Source organism: Lonchura striata, chromosome 5, assembly GCF_046129695.1.
Source record: "Lonchura striata isolate bLonStr1 chromosome 5, bLonStr1.mat, whole genome shotgun sequence".
Lineage (NCBI taxonomy): Eukaryota > Metazoa > Chordata > Aves > Passeriformes > Estrildidae > Lonchura > Lonchura striata.
In genome coordinates, this window is record NC_134607.1 from 16,929,111 (window position 1) to 16,944,454 (window position 15,344).

The 15,344-nt window shown below is 41.8% G+C and overlaps 1 protein-coding gene across 1 annotated transcript; it reads right to left on the reverse strand.

The window, feature by feature from the left end:
- Positions 1-3,726: 3,726 nt before the first annotated feature.
- On the reverse strand, positions 3,727-10,770 carry STMP1 (short transmembrane mitochondrial protein 1). Its single transcript, XM_021551939.3, has 3 exons — positions 10,712-10,770; positions 6,604-6,657; positions 3,727-4,189 (listed from the first exon to the last, which is right to left on the reverse strand). The coding sequence occupies exons 1-3, from the start codon at positions 10,724-10,726 to the stop codon at positions 4,109-4,111; spliced, it is 150 nt and encodes a 49-aa protein (XP_021407614.1). The 5' UTR covers positions 10,727-10,770; the 3' UTR covers positions 3,727-4,108.
- Between the last annotated feature and the right edge of the window lie 4,574 nt (positions 10,771-15,344).

Sequence of the window (15,344 nt, forward strand, 5' to 3'; positions counted from 1 at the left end):
TCTTGGAAATAAACAGATACAACAAAAGGTTGGCAGAGGGGAGAAATATGGGAAAAAACAAAAAGCATGTCTTAGCCCTTGTTCCAAAAGCAGGAAGCTGCATCCTTTAGCAAAACAATTGCTATTCCTGGTAGATCCTGTACATTTCATTTCGAATAGCAAAGTGTTTCTGTGCATCAGTCACTTGAAGAATCCCCATGACCCCCAGTGCATAAAACAAGACCTTGGTCTCACTTTTTCAACTCCTCTCCCACCTCACCCGTTCCTGTGTTCCCCCCACCCTGAGCTGCTGCTCTGCTGCACTCCAGCACACAAAGCTCACCAAGCTCTGCCATGAGGAGCCTCCTCACCCTGTCTGCTCCCCTCCCTGGGTGTTTCTCTGCTCCCCAGCAGGAGGCTGCTCTGAACACAGACCCCAAAATGGTGCTTAAAGCAGAGGCACTCTGGCCTCCCCTGACACGAGTTCCATCCTGAAGCCCCAGGAGCAGGAGAGGAAGGGGCTGCAATGTCTGTTCACCAACACGGGCAACTTCCTCCAGGACAAGCACCACACTGGGTGGGTGTGTCTGCAATACCAAGTTTTGCCCCTACGCACAGCAAGCAGAACATCTCTTTGTTTACAGTACCTAAAGTTACTTTTGACCATTCTCCCCCTGCCAAGAAACTCTGGCTTGCTTTCTTCCTAGGGCTTTAGCTGCTCTGCACCTTTTACTTGCACTCAATCTTCTGATCCTTTTCACTTCATGCTTCATCCACCAGCATCTTCCAATTGCTTTGCTGCTCAGCAACAAATCACTCTCTGCCCTCCCAGTGCTGATTTCTCAGCTCTGCTCAGCTCCCATCACACCCTGCTATCCCAGAGATTTCCCAGGGGATATGAACACGGGGGTATTCTCATTCGTGAGAGATGAGCAGCTGGCATTCCAGCTGGAGACCTGGGATTACTCACAAATCAAACAGTGTCCAGCAATGCTCTTCAGTAAGAACAGCAATAGCAGTAGGTAAATGAAATGGCTTGGTGCTCTTGCACACCTCAAATAATATTTCTTCAGAAACATTACCAGGAGGCTCTGGCATAGCTTGTGTCTCACGAGATTGGTACAGAGGCATTTGGAGCGGACTCAGGCAAGGAACTTCCCCAACAGACTGTTTCTCCTGTTTTGGTGCTCTTGGCATGCTTCCACATTCACAGCTGCTGGCACTTGTCACTGCCATGTCCCACCAGGTGATGCGTGAGGCAGTGGTTCTGGGATGTAAAACCAATGAACATTCATGTTAGTGAAGTTCTTTGAGGTGCATCCACCAACTTTATTTGGGTTCTAGTGCCCAATAAGCTAATAATTAGCTTTGCTGTCTGGCTTTTTGTTTATTTTGATTATTAACTCTTGACTGTTTAATGGCATAAGAGCCTTAGGAAAGCATTTTCCAACACAGGATAATACTCTCAACCCACAGCACAGGTTTTAGAAGTCTGTCAGTAGCTCATAATTCCTTTCCTCCCATTTTGCCTTGACCCTTCAGCTCCAGACTATATCTCAAAAGAATTAACATAACTTTTCAGGAAAGGAAGGAAGCCTGCATATTTTAGCTGGCAATTTCAGGTATCCACATAGGCATTTGAAATGGGCAGACATTCCCAGAGTCCATTTAAGTAGGAAACTTGCTCCTAGGTAACTTCATGGAGCATCTATCTTTTGTGTCCTGCTATGACACCAGTGCATCCAAAGCATTCTGAGCCACCAAATGCAAGACCTGCATCAAGCACTGCATCTGTGCTCACCCTCTGCCCTCTGAAAGATAAGGTCACATTTTAGTATCACCTAGACAACCTCAGGCTAGGTAAAATGTGTTATGCAGCAGTTCCAAAGTCCACATCAGCTGTTACAATGTTATCCAGAGTTACAGCTTACTATGTGGGAGGAAAAAACCCAGCTTGAGCTAAAATGGATGGTGTCAAAGTGTGAAACACCTCAAAAATTCTGTATTTAATATTAACGAGCATATATTGTTTCCACAGCATTGCAGTTGCAGCTTTTCACTTACTAATGTGATAGGGCACAAAAAAAAAAAAAAATTCTAACATCTGTCTGGAATGCTTAGCTGAAAGAGTTATCTCCAAAAACACTTTTAGAGTAACTGGCCTGTTTGGCAACAAATACAGAGATTTTGAACATTATTTCACTTCTCATCCCCATGTAAAGAAAGGGAAGAATATAAAGTATGTTTGAGCAAAGAAATAATCCTATTTTAAACACTATTATAATTTCACATGGCAAGCAAAGAAAAATGAATGGGTTAGAGACAGTGTTTTTCAATGCTCAAGAGTAGGAATGGGAGGGGAGGAAGAGAAATTTGGGGGAAACTTTAATTCATCATGTTCATGAAAACATCGAAACAGCTATGCAGCACTATCATTCTAGGGAAATGTTTTTGGGCCTGACTGAAAATTCTCTCAGGTCTGAAGTCTGAAGGTAATGGATATCTCTCTGGGTATCTTCCATACATGCTGCTACCACAGGTGGCTGGGTTTAGGTGGTACAACCATTTCTCTCTGTCAGAGTTTCGTGGACCGTTTCCTGTAGAAAAAATTGGTTGCATCACTACTAAGATTATCTGACTTGATTTGGCTTTTAAACTTAACAAATAACCCTTTGCAAAGATTTTTATGTCAGCTACACATTTCAGGCCAGAGGTGAAAGGAAGGATTTAAAATTACAGGAGAAATATTCCTTATATATATATTTATATTGCTTAAGAAGGAGAATCTTTGCATGAGGAATACTTTCCTCTGTTTCAGGAATGCACTGTAGAAGAACTGTCACCTCCAAACTCTGGCAAAGGATGCAAGTGTTTGATGTATGGTACCCTGTAAATGCGTCTTTACTGATCCAGTGAGAACTCTGCACTTGGAGTCCACTCAGATACATCCAAATTAAAGGCTTTGGGGTAGAGGGTGAAAATTACAATGGGTACATAGACAGTTCTGTACTTTGAAGCTATGTTTACATCAAACAGTACATTTCATTGACAAAGCAAGACAATTAGTGCCCAGAGCTTGGGTTTTTTTTCCTTCTGAGTGCCCCTAGACTTGTCTAATGGACTAAACACCCATCAGATCAAAGCATATCTTCTGATTTAGTCTTTTCTGAGAGGAATACAGACCATGTCCCCTACAGTTTTCCTATGATGAGAATGAAAACATAGTAGAAGGACAAACCACTTTTAAGGCACAATCCTCATCCTAATTAAAACATTAACGGAGAAGCACTACAGGCATGCTTTAATCTAGAGCCTGAACAAATGGGGGTCATTCTCTGTGCTTGTCTGTAGTTCATCACCAGGCATTCTCAATAAGAGCAAGAACACAATCCTGGCACTTTTCTGTGTTCTTCATGTCCTGCAAAAAACTGTGAAGAAGCCTCTGTCATTTAAGCCATGTTATAGAGTTGATAGACCTCTTCCATTTTAAGGGAAGAAAATTATTTGATAGATTCTTGACTTAATAAAATTGACATCCATTCAAATAATTGCAAATTTTTTTTTCAGAACTTACAACAGGATTTTTGCAGAATTATGGTTTCAAGAGAAGACATGAGTTTTACAATGGATGTGTGTTTTCTCACACACCAGAAGTTTTAATGGCTGCTTTTTTTGCTTTGCTTGTGTGTATGGCTTAAGGACAGTGAAGTACCACTGCTCACAACAAATGACAAGAAACTCTGAAAGTTACTTCTTGATGCATTTAATTTCTTTTGTGCTGTTCTAGGAGCTAGGGTATTATCAAGTGTGAGATTACAATTGTACCAGGATCAAAAGCACTCCAGTTGGATCAGGTAAAAACAAGTAACAAAATATTAGGAAAAGAAACACTGAAAAATACAAATCATATCATCAGTCACGCATCAGTTATAAATCCAAATTCTGAAACCCTTGAAAATCAGTCCCAGGAAAAGTTCACGGCCACCCTTTCAAAAGGAAAATATTCCAGTTCGAGGAGACTAAGAGTGGAGGAACCTCCCATGCCAGCCCTCTACTTGACCTTTGCTGCCCAAAAGGTAAATTGCATCCTTGGTACACACACAGAGTTGACCTGGGGAACGCTGCTCTTTCAGGACTTGTCATTAGGTGGTTTCTTCTTGGCTTCCACATCCTTCTTAAAATCTTCCAGCTTCTTTGCAATGTTAGGAATCTTTAAAGACAAAACAAAACAATCAAACTCCACACTATAAAAAATCCTGGGCTACGTGAGTTTCATCAGGAAATACCATACACACAGCAAGAAATTCCATAAAATTTGAACTGGTTTTAAAAAGATATTTCCAGTTTCTGTTACCTTAAACAGAGATTAAATCTAATAAGTATCAGGCAAACAGCAGATGAGGCTTCAGGAAATACTTAGATTATTAAAGGTATAAGTCAGTGGTGATGGGAACAGGAGGAAGGAAAAAGGATCACATTACAAGAAATTTAGCAAGACCAGGCTGGCTTCCTGACTGAAAGAAGACAAGCTTCCAAGAATAAGCAGATTTAAACACTGATGCACAGACTTTCAAAGGGAAAATCAGATTGCACTATACTGGTCATAACCCAAGAGAAAAGAGATGTTCAAGAGCATCAAATATGTTCTCAAGATATTTATTAAGAAATATTTCTCCTGGTTCATCTTGTGGGAAACAAAATTCTTCACTGGCTAATTCTACTGCATTGCAAATTGTCATCCTTTTGCAGTTTTACACCTGAATGAAAATTCAATTTACTGCTTGTGAGCTCCAAATCTTCAGCCTTCTCCTACAAATAAAATAATTTTGATAAAATAACCCAACAGTAAATTTCAATAACTTGAAAGGGAAAAAAAAGCTGAAACTCCTAATAGTAAAGAAAAGATTATGACTAGCTATAACTGGGAAGTGATAATGTATGATTAAAACAAAATTAATGCAAATTTTCCACTCTTAGCTGTGAAAAAAAAAAAAAATCTTGGGTTTTTACTTCATATGTAACCTGACCACAGAGCAGAAGTTAATCCAAACAGAATGCAGTTCCCTTATTGAATGGTCTCAGGCTCACAGAACTGGTAACAAGTTCCTCTTACCCTCCTCCTCAGAATTAAGCTCTGTTTGAGCAAATGAAATTAAGAGCCCAGCCTGACATTTAAACTAAACCAAGTGAACTCCACCACTCTCAGCAGAACCCTCCATGTAGTCATTACTAAGCACATTGTATGTACAGCTCCAGAATTATGACAAGCTTATATTAAATGTCACCTCAAACCAACCATCTTCAACACCAGCAGTAAAACTTCCCTGCTCATCCTGCAAGTCAGTGTTGCATTTCCAGGGAAATACTTCCAGCAAATCAAACCCTGAGTCCCCCTCTTGTGGCAATACTTTATCAGTGCTGCCAGCAAAGCACCATACAATGCTTGTGATACATTGACACATCCAAATATATTCTTATTACTACATTTTTGTAACACTGTAAAACATGTATTGGACAGAAACACCAGCCTTTCACTGGACTGTCAGGAAAAATCACCAAAGTTTTTGCATAAACAAGAGCAAAATGTAAGATTTTTTTTTTAAGCAAGATGACCTCAATACGAAGATGAGAGGAAAGCAAAACATAAATGTCACCAAAGCCTCAACAACTTTGTTTGGTTTTTTATTAAGGCCAACAAAGATTGCCTAAGAATTTAAAAAGATTCATATGTTAAATGTTATTAACTCCTCTAGCCAGTAAGTAAAGTGGCACTGCTCTTACAATGGATTCTGCTGACTTGGCAGAAAGTAGAAGCATGTTTTGAAGGGTCAGCTTGAAATCTTTTTGCTCTCTCACATTGAAAACTGTTAACTGGGAACTGAAAAAATAAAGTTCTCTTTCCTTCTCACTGTGAGAAAAGAAGGAAAGAAAGATTGCAGGTAAATACACTTTTTGAAGTAGGAGAAAACACTGCATTTACAAAAAAAAGGCTGGCAAAACTTATTTTCATTATAGGTCCAGAAAAAAGACGTTTCATATGCCTTGAGAATTTTTATTAACAGTTATACTGACTGGAGAACACTGTAAGAAGACAGGCTGAGACAGGAAGCCAGTATTTAACGTTGGTAAAATCCATGAGCAATTGATAAACCTTTTCTGTTTCTCCTGTCTTTGCCTGTAGAAGGCTGGGCTCTAGGACTCAACAGAAGTTTAGGCTTTAAGCACTAGACTACCACAGATGATGTTTTGGTTACACTTTTTTTTTTTGTTTTTGCAATTAAGGTTGAAAAAGTCCAACAAGATCACAGAGTCCAACCTTTAAACAACTTTGTTAACTAGACCAGAGCATGAGGTGCCATGTCCTGTTATTCCTTGAACACCTCCAGGGATGGTGACTCCATCACTTCCCTGTGCAGCCTGCTCCAATGCCTGACCACTCTTTCAGTGAAGTAATTCTTCCTGAAGAAGTCTCAGTTCTCCTATAAATAAAGTCAGCATGATCTGCATTCTGTTCAAATAATATAAACCATCAAAATAAAGACTGATTCAATTCTAATTGAGGGAAAACAGCTGTATATTTTCAGTTCAGGACAGGTTTACTTCTGAGAATACTAGGATACTCACATCATAGTTCTGAGCCAGATACATCCCAACCACGTTGCCAAGCGTAAAACCAAGCTAAAAAGGAAGAAAGGGAGAAGAGTTAACATCCTTCCATCAAAACCTTATTGGCTAAAATAAAGAAAAAGGGATATTGCAAGTTATTTAATGAGTTTCAACTCCACTCCTATGTAATTTCTCATCTTTCATCCAGAGAGGTAGAATTTTCTCCATCTTCCTCACCAGAAACATCCTTTCATAATTTCCAAAGTACATTTTGTTATTCAATCCACATCCCCAAGACTATTTGGATCAAGCTGTGTTCATCCTTGTTAGGTTCTCTACACACCCACAAAGGCAGTAACTCCTAGAAAAATGTGGGAGACAGCAGCAGGGATCTACATATCACAGACTTCTTGGTCCATGGTGGGAAAGCCTAATGCAACACCCTACTAGAACAGCGCTCAGTGTTGGAAAGGGACATACGTGTTTTAGGATGAAGTAAAAAATACCTAAAACTTCACAACATGAACTTAAACTGATGTAAACTTGCTTCTTCTCTTCTGCAGCAACAGCTGTGCATCTTCCAGACAAACCCTTCTGAACCCAAGAGATTAGTTCTCAGCCAAATCCACTCTGCTCTAGGGGCTCCTCCAAGGCAGTACAGCTGGCTGGAAGCTGGGCACAACCTCTTCTGACAGCTGTGCAAACTTATAGCTGATGAAGGGTGTCCATAAAAATGCATTTCCATAAAAATGGAAGTAAAGCCAGAGCAAAACACAAGCAGAGTTTCTGGCCCAGACCCTATCTGCCAGCTGAGGAAAATCCTCAAGCATAGTAACACTTCCAGAGTGAAAAAAATTCCTCTCTTCAAAGGCAGGTGATGAGATTTCATTCAGCAGCTGCTCAGTATCCTACTTTTTTTTTTTTTTACTTCAAAATAAGTCTGCCTTATACCATGAAAGCTCATTTAACTGTTTTAAAAGGGGACACTGCCAATATTGTGCTCTCATTCATTGTTAGTAGACAAATCACTTTTTGTAACAGCTGAGGACAGTTCTGTTTAAAGAGATTGTTATTGCTCATGGTCACTGCTGACAAAATAAGACTATTTTAAGAAAAATAAAACCACAGTCCACAAAACAACTTTGCCATCACTTACTGACCAGACATCTTTTCCAGGCCCAAAGCAGCACAGCTCATCTTTTCTGTGATCCAGACTCCAAAAGCAGCACTGGTGAAAATCTATCTACAGAAAACTAAAATTGGCTGAGAGCTGTCATATGAACTCTGACTGCAAGTTACTTCAGTATTTCCTTAAACACATTTTTGGTCTTATTCCTTGTTTACAATTACTTTTTAAAATCTAGCCTTAACAATTTAAGAAGAATTATTCTTGTGTGTACTGTCCTGCTTATCATGTGCTCCTGTAGTTTCAATTACTAGCTAAGTACGTACTCTGGAAGATACTAACAAATAATGCACTGATGAAAACCAGAACTGTGGTTCCTCTTAATTCAGAGTACCACTCTAGAAGAGGAGAATTTCCTCTATCTTTAGCAGGGTCTGGGAAACCATGTGGAAACACAAACCAGATCCTTGTTTATTAGCAGTGTTCTAGCTTTAATCCTACAACCTCTCTAATATATGTCATATTCTGCTGTGAGATAACCCTTACTCAGCAGAGATATTACTGAGATCAGTATTCCCTTAAAGTGTACTCCATTATTAGAAAGTCCAGCACTGCATCCACTCAGTTACATTTATTTTTAGAGCTGACAATTCAAGCAGTGGGAAAAAAAAAAAAAAAACAAACACTACTTAAGACTTCAATTATATGGAAAGCCAATGAAAATGTGCATATTCACTAAAAACAACAGGACAGAACCCCCTGACTGAGGGTTCAGAGTCTTCCAATTTCCACCCAGCATTTCAAGGTGCTTTGTAAACAAATGGCTTATTTAAAGCTTAACACTGGACTGCCAAAACATAAGGTTTGTGAGATTATCCCTTTATCTCTCTACTACAGCCCTAACCAGGGAGAGCAAGAGTCAAACATCCAATCTACACCCAAGCAGGGAAGAAACCCAGAATTAGTATATCTTTTGTCTAACAGTCATGCACTAATGAGAAGTTGTAATTATAAAGTATTTTCATCTAGAAAAAAACAAACAAACAAACAAAACAAAACAAAACACCCCCACTTATTAGCTGAAAGCAGTAGAGCTGATAAACACAGAAACTTTGAGAGAGGCTAACCACATTTAGCCTTACTGAAGGTTTCCATTGGGGTGCAGAGGGGATTATAAACAGCTACAGAAATGGCCGAGGTTTTCATACTTGTAATTATGAAGCTGGGATGACAACATGCCTCATTTATTTATTATCTAAAAACAGGCAAGACTATCCCTATTTACAACAGGCCATCATTTCTTGCTCTGTATCAACACCTGCTATGAAATTCATTAGCCAGCTGCATTATCTACCCCAACGAAAGCTGAAGTCTAATATTCATTCTAATAATTCTGCTGCTCTTCGGGGCAGTAATGAAATACGGTCCCTCTGCAGCGCTACACTTTTAAGGGTGCACAAAACGGCAAGGGCTGACGCCCTGCTGTCACTAAAGCAGAGAGGCGTTTCTGCTTACGAACAGAAACCTGAGCAGCAAAGGGGAGCATCACTGCGAGCAAGCAGAACCCCCGAGGCAAATTAAGGGCACGGCCTGGAGGAAGAACAAGCCGTGGAACTCCATTTTCAGAGCAGCTTTAAGGCAGCGCTCTGCGAGAGCAAGGGAGGACGGGTGGGAAAGAGCGGGAGAAGGGAAGGAGCGGGAGAAGGGAAGGAAGGAGCGGGAGAAGGGAAGGAGCGGGAGAAGGGAAGGAAGGAGCCGGAGATGGGAAGGAAGGAGCGGGAGAAGGGGAGGAAGAAGCGGGAGAAGGGGAGGAAGAAGCGGGAGAAGGGGAGGGAAGGAGCCGGAGAAGGGAAGGGAAGGAGCCGGAGAAGGGGAGGAGCGGGAGAAGAGGAGGAAGGAGCGGGAGAAGGGAAGGGAAGGAGCCGGAGAAGGGAAGGGAAGGCGCGGGAGAAGGGAAGGGAAGGAGCCGGAGAAGGGAAGAGAAGGAGCCGGAGAAGGGAAGGAAGGAGCCGGAGAAGGGAAGGGAAGGAGCCGGAGAAGGGAAGGAAGGAGCCGGAGAAGGGAAGGAAGAAGCGGGAGAAGGGAAGGGAAGGAGCCGGAGAAGGGGAGGAAGGAGCCGGAGAAGGGGAGGAGCGGGAGAAGAGGAGGAAGGAGCGGGAGAAGGGAAGGGAAGGAGCCGGAGAAGGGAAGGAAGAAGCGGGAGAAGGGAAGGGAAGGAGCCGGAGAAGGGAAGGAAGGAGCCGGAGAAGGGAAGGAAGGAGCCGGAGAAGGGAAGGAAGGAGCCGGAGAAGGGAAGGAAGAAGCGGGAGAAGGGAAGGGAAGGAGCCGGAGAAGGGAAGGAAGGAGCGGGAGAAGGGGAGGAAGAAGCGGGAGAAGGGGAGGAAGGAGCCGGAGAAGGGAAGGAAGGAGCGGGAGAAGGGGAGGAAGAAGCGGGAGAAGGGGAGGAAGAAGCGGGAGAAGGGGAGGAAGAAGCGGGAGAAGGGGAGGAAGAAGCGGGAGAAGGGAAGGGAAGGAGCGGGAGAAGGGAAGGAAGGAGCGGGAGAAGGGGAGGAAGGAGCCGGAGAAGGGAAGGGAAGGAGCGGGAGAAGGGGAGGAAGGAGCCGGAGAAGGGAAGGGAAGGAGCGGGAGAAGGGGAGGAAGGAGCCGGAGAAGGGAAGGGAAGGAGCGGGAGAAGGGGAGGAAGGAGCCGGAGAAGGGGAGGAAGGAGCCGGAGAAGGGGAGGAAGAAGCGGGAGAAGGGGAGGAAGAAGCGGGAGAAGGGGAGGGAAGGAGCGGAAGAAGGGGAGGGAAGGAGCCGGGGGAGGGAAGGAGCCGGAGAAGGGGAGGAAGGAGCGGGAGAAGGGGAGGAAGGAGCCGGAGGAGGAAGGGAAGGAGCCGGAGAAGGGAAGCTGCCCAAGGCTGGGGCGCTGCCGGGCAGCCGAGACCGGGCGCAGCCGCCCCGCTGTCAGGGCCCGGGGGTGGCCGGGCACTACGCCCTTCCCCTCGGAGTGCAGAGCCTTACCAAGAACTGCAGCATGGTGCCCGCCGCCCGCGCTGCCGCCCCGCCCGTCAGCGGGGAAGCGAGGCGGGGCGCCGCTCCCCTTCCGGGCCCGCCCCCGCCGCCATGGCCGGGCCGCGGGGCCTGAGGGGAGCCCCCCGCTCCTCAGGGCTGCGCGGGGCTGCCGAGCGGTGGTTGTTCGATTATATTATTTTTTATTATTTTTTAGCTTGCGTGAGGAGTTGTTCTTTGTGAATCACTTTGGGTTCAGCTTCTTTTAATGGGTTTGCTTAATTCATTGAGATTTGCGTAGTGAGTAGCGGTTAGGAAGAGTTCTCCTGCTGCACGTCAGTAAGGGATGGCAGGCTGGGCCGCAAATTGTTTCAAAACTGTTTTTTCGACCTCGCAAATTTTTAGACAAAGCAAAAAACAAAAATAAAAAAACCGAAAAAGCAAACAAAAAAACCCCTCAAAACCAAAACAAAAGCAAACAAACAAAAACCCAAAATAACCTAACCCCCCCCCCCCCATCCCAACAAACAAAAAACCCCCAAACAAAACAAAAATCCACCAAACCAAAACCCCCCCTTTGAGATAAGTAGATTTTTGAGGTGTTAGTTTGAGGTATTGGGAAAGTCTGTCCTGAAAGTTAACTCACATTACATCTCAGTTCCCAGAAAGCTCAAATGCTCGATCTAGCAGCAAACATGTAGCACCTTTCTTGGGAAGGTGCCGTAGTGAAGTAAAGAAGTATCTCCTTCCCACTGCAGGGGAGAAAAAAAAAATAAAAAAAGAAAAAAGAAATGCTAACTTCTTTTTTTTTTTTTTTTTTTTTTTTTTTTTTTTTTTTTGTGTTTTGGTGATACCCTGGTAAGGATCCAGATTCAAGACCACTTTCTCCTGAATTTCAGGGTGTTCCAAAGCTGTTATGTTCTTCCCTCCCTGAGAGAACTGAAACCTGGAAACTACACAAATATTTGAATGGATGTGGCACAAGAGCCAGGGCTGGGCTTCCTTGTCCTCTGGAATGACTGACTCTTCTAGGAGTCTCACAAATGAGCTTTGTTCTGGAAAGAAGAGCAAATGAGCTGCTAAAAACTATTCTCCTAATACTGAAGCCTTCTCCATATGTGCAGGATCAGAGCACTGAGATACTATTAGACTCGAGTCTGAGTCCATGTCAGAAATCAGATGGGGCAAACAAAGCTTAAGTAGTTATAATGCCTCCACAGTATCATCACAGGGAGATAAGGTTCATTAAAAATGTTGTTATTATGTTTGGGCTATAATGAATCCAATATGAATCAAATAGACAGTCTTGGCTCAACATTATACAGTTTTTTTCCTACATGCCATGAATTTCCTCAGTGACATTTAGCGGACTGCCAAATTTTTTTTTTCCTTTAAAGTAAAACTATTTCATTTGCATCAGCCATTGCTGAATCATTTTCGGTCAGAGAGTGTAGAGGGTGGGTGCTGTGGATGGTTAGTTGAAGGAAAAGCTCAGTCTGGTAGTTTTAAATGCAATAATTATGGTTTTATAAGTGGGGCCAGTGCGGGGAGCAGCTAAACCAAAAACCAACCCAAACCTACTTTTTTTTTCTGCTAGGGAAGACTTTCTCAATGTTATCTACTATGCTCTGGTATTCTGCAAGTACAACCACTCCCCTGAGGTGTGCAGAAAACTTGTTTGTCAGGAACATGTTGGCTACTCAGCATTATTTATTGCTAAATCATATTTGAAGATGCATTCATGTTGATTTAATATTGTTTTTACAGAGCATGTACAGTACATATGTAGTCCACTCTATGGAAAGTGAGAATACCTTTTTTAAAGGATAACATTTAATTTACCCCACTTTTACAATAAGTTTGCTGGGTTATGAACATACAAGGATGTTTTATATATTAGGCCCAGCAGAAAAAGAAGGGTGTTCTGTCATGATATTGTGACAACTGCTAACAAAGAAGAGTTTATATTCTGATATCCCTGTAAGTCTGAGCGCCTGGACAAAATTTGCCTCAGTGTGAGAGAAGTGGCTGACATTGCTGCAGGGCCACTGTCTATAATATTAAAATTTATAATTAAAAGTTATGGAGATCTGAGGATATCTTTAATGACTGGAAGAGAGCAAATTTCAGACACATCTACAAGAAGAGCCCAAAAGAAGGCCCAGGAAACTAAAGATTCTTTAGTGTTGCTTAAACCCCTGGGACAGTGATGGATCAGCCTCTCCTAGAAACTATTACAAACCAAGTGAAACAGGTGATTTTTCTGTACAGGCAGTAAATATGTGATTGTCAGATCTGAAAGCAGCACCAATAAAATATTTGATGTGAAAACTTTTGATAACTGTGCTGCAAATATCTGAGAGATTATTTGAATAAAGTAGTAGTATTAATTTAGCCATCATGAGGATATAAGCAAAGCAAGGTTGGTAGGGAGGAATAGTATTTTGGCATTCTAACTGGTATCCTGAGGAGAAATGATAAGTTTGCTATAGAAGACCTTTCTCAGGGATGAAAATTATTTAAGTCACAGAATATAAAAACTAATTTTTAAAAGTATTATCTTTTTACTTTGACAATAAATAATATACAGTTTTGAATGTAAGTCCTCGGAATATGTATGTTTAACTGTCTTTTTAATACCAATCTTCATTTTCCGTGTGCAGCTGGAAAGGGAAATCATACTTCCTTGAGATAGAAATTTTGTAAAATAAACACCAGATGGAGCCACAAAGCCATCTATTAAAATTTCTGTTACAGTTTTATTGTGTTTAATCTGTACGTTTTGGTTTTAGTTCTGTCCATTTTATTTGCTTTGTTTTAGTAAAATGTCTTTTACAATCTGTGATGTGGTTTCAAGGTTTCTGATAAGTAATTATCCAGGACTCTTTTGTCTTGCCATGGAGACATGCACTATTATAGCACACAATAGATACAGAATGTATTCTGCACTTGACATGTATTGAACAATATGTAATAAGGAATCAGAACTGCAGGGCAGTAAGCTTGTCAAATATTTAGTAGAACTTATGACCTTTCATTATATCAAGTGTAATTGTGTAATACCTCAAAAAAATAGGTAGCCTTTCATCTCAAATCTTTCATGGTAGAGGTGCAGTTTATTGTTAATTAAAGATGTTGAAAACATCTTTTCCATAATAACTCCCAGTACCTTCTGTCACCTCTTAGTGGCTGTATCCCAAAGTATCTGGAGTTCTCAGATAAATAGCCTACTACATTTCTGACAGAAAAACAGAAAGCATCCCTGACTCACCATATAAGATTGTTTAAGGCCAAATTTTCAAAGGTAGTTATGACTAGAAGAGGTAGTTGGGTTATGGTGGTTCATATTCGCCGTGTCAAAGTCAATTTTTACACAGAGCTCTCTGAGAGCCAAAGCTGATTCTGTACACTGGACGCTGCCTGGCTTGTGTGAATGATTTGTCAGAGGCAGAGAGCAGCTTAGCCCTTCCTGCCAACCCTCAGCCAACCTGCAGTGTGTGCTACCCTCTGCTGCCCTGGAGGAAACAGGCTTCAGCAGCAGCTGGGACAGGGAGATGTCAGGCACTATTGAGCTCAGAGCAAACTCCAGAGTGCACTCCAGAGCACTCCCTTCTCCTAAAAGTGCTCCTTAGCAGGAAGAGGGAAACTTTAAAGCATGAGGAACATGAGCCCCAGGAGAATCAGAAGGGATAAACCTACAGCAGGTTTATCCTGAGCAGCAGAGCTGAGGGCCAGCATGAATCATTAATTGGAGTTGAGGGATCTGTCACACTCCCAGGGTGACACAACAATGCAGGACCATGGCCCCACTTCAGTGAAAATGTTTGTGCATTTCCAATAAAATGAGAAAGTGGTCCTTGCTCTTGTGGTATGGTCTAATGATTGAAGTTCTAATTCAGTCTATGAATCTAAACATCTATGGCTTGTTCCTCTCTAGAGTAATTCCACAAGACCCTTGGCACAAGGGGAGGGAATCAGAGGGACTTGTGAAGTAGCTAGAGAACACATAATACAAGCAATACTTTATGTGCAAAATAATAGTAATGAGATGCTCTTCCAACAAATCAAGCATGGGATTTGAAATACTTTAAATGAAAAAAAAAAATAAATTCAGCCACACTTTTTGTTACTTGTAGATTCATAAAACTGCACTTCCTGACCCATTTAGCCATTCATTCCATGCTAGCATTGCAACTTAATCTTGCATTTCAACAAATGGTGATCTGCAAGCCCTATGAATTTATCATATACCTTGAAACTATCTCACACAGTGATATATATATATATAAGCCTACAGATGGCTGTAATTTATCTGATTAATATCTGACCACACATCTTAGTGCCTCTGGTTTTACCCATGTAAATGGCTCTACTTTATTCTTTTTTCTCCATTCCTTCAGTATATTTATATATATAGGCAACTTATATAGACTTACTTAGATTTCAACTGTTTCATCATGAGGTCAGTCAGATGCTGGTGCAGGTCAGAGAGGCTGTGCCATATCCACCTTTCAGGTTTTCTTTTTTCTTTTAATGGATGAAACATATTTTTCAGTCTTTGCATACAAAAATAAAGAAATCATTATCTACTCTGCCAGGAGAAATGGAAACCTGTTCAATATAAGTTCCAGTGTATAATGAAAAA

Bases quoted from the DNA above. Each gene is read 5' to 3' on its own strand.
- STMP1 (XM_021551939.3), bottom strand. The intron at 4,190-6,603 runs GTGAGTATCCTA...TTGTCTTTAAAG, and splicing joins ATCTGGCTCAGAACTATGAT to ATTCCTAACATTGCAAAGAA.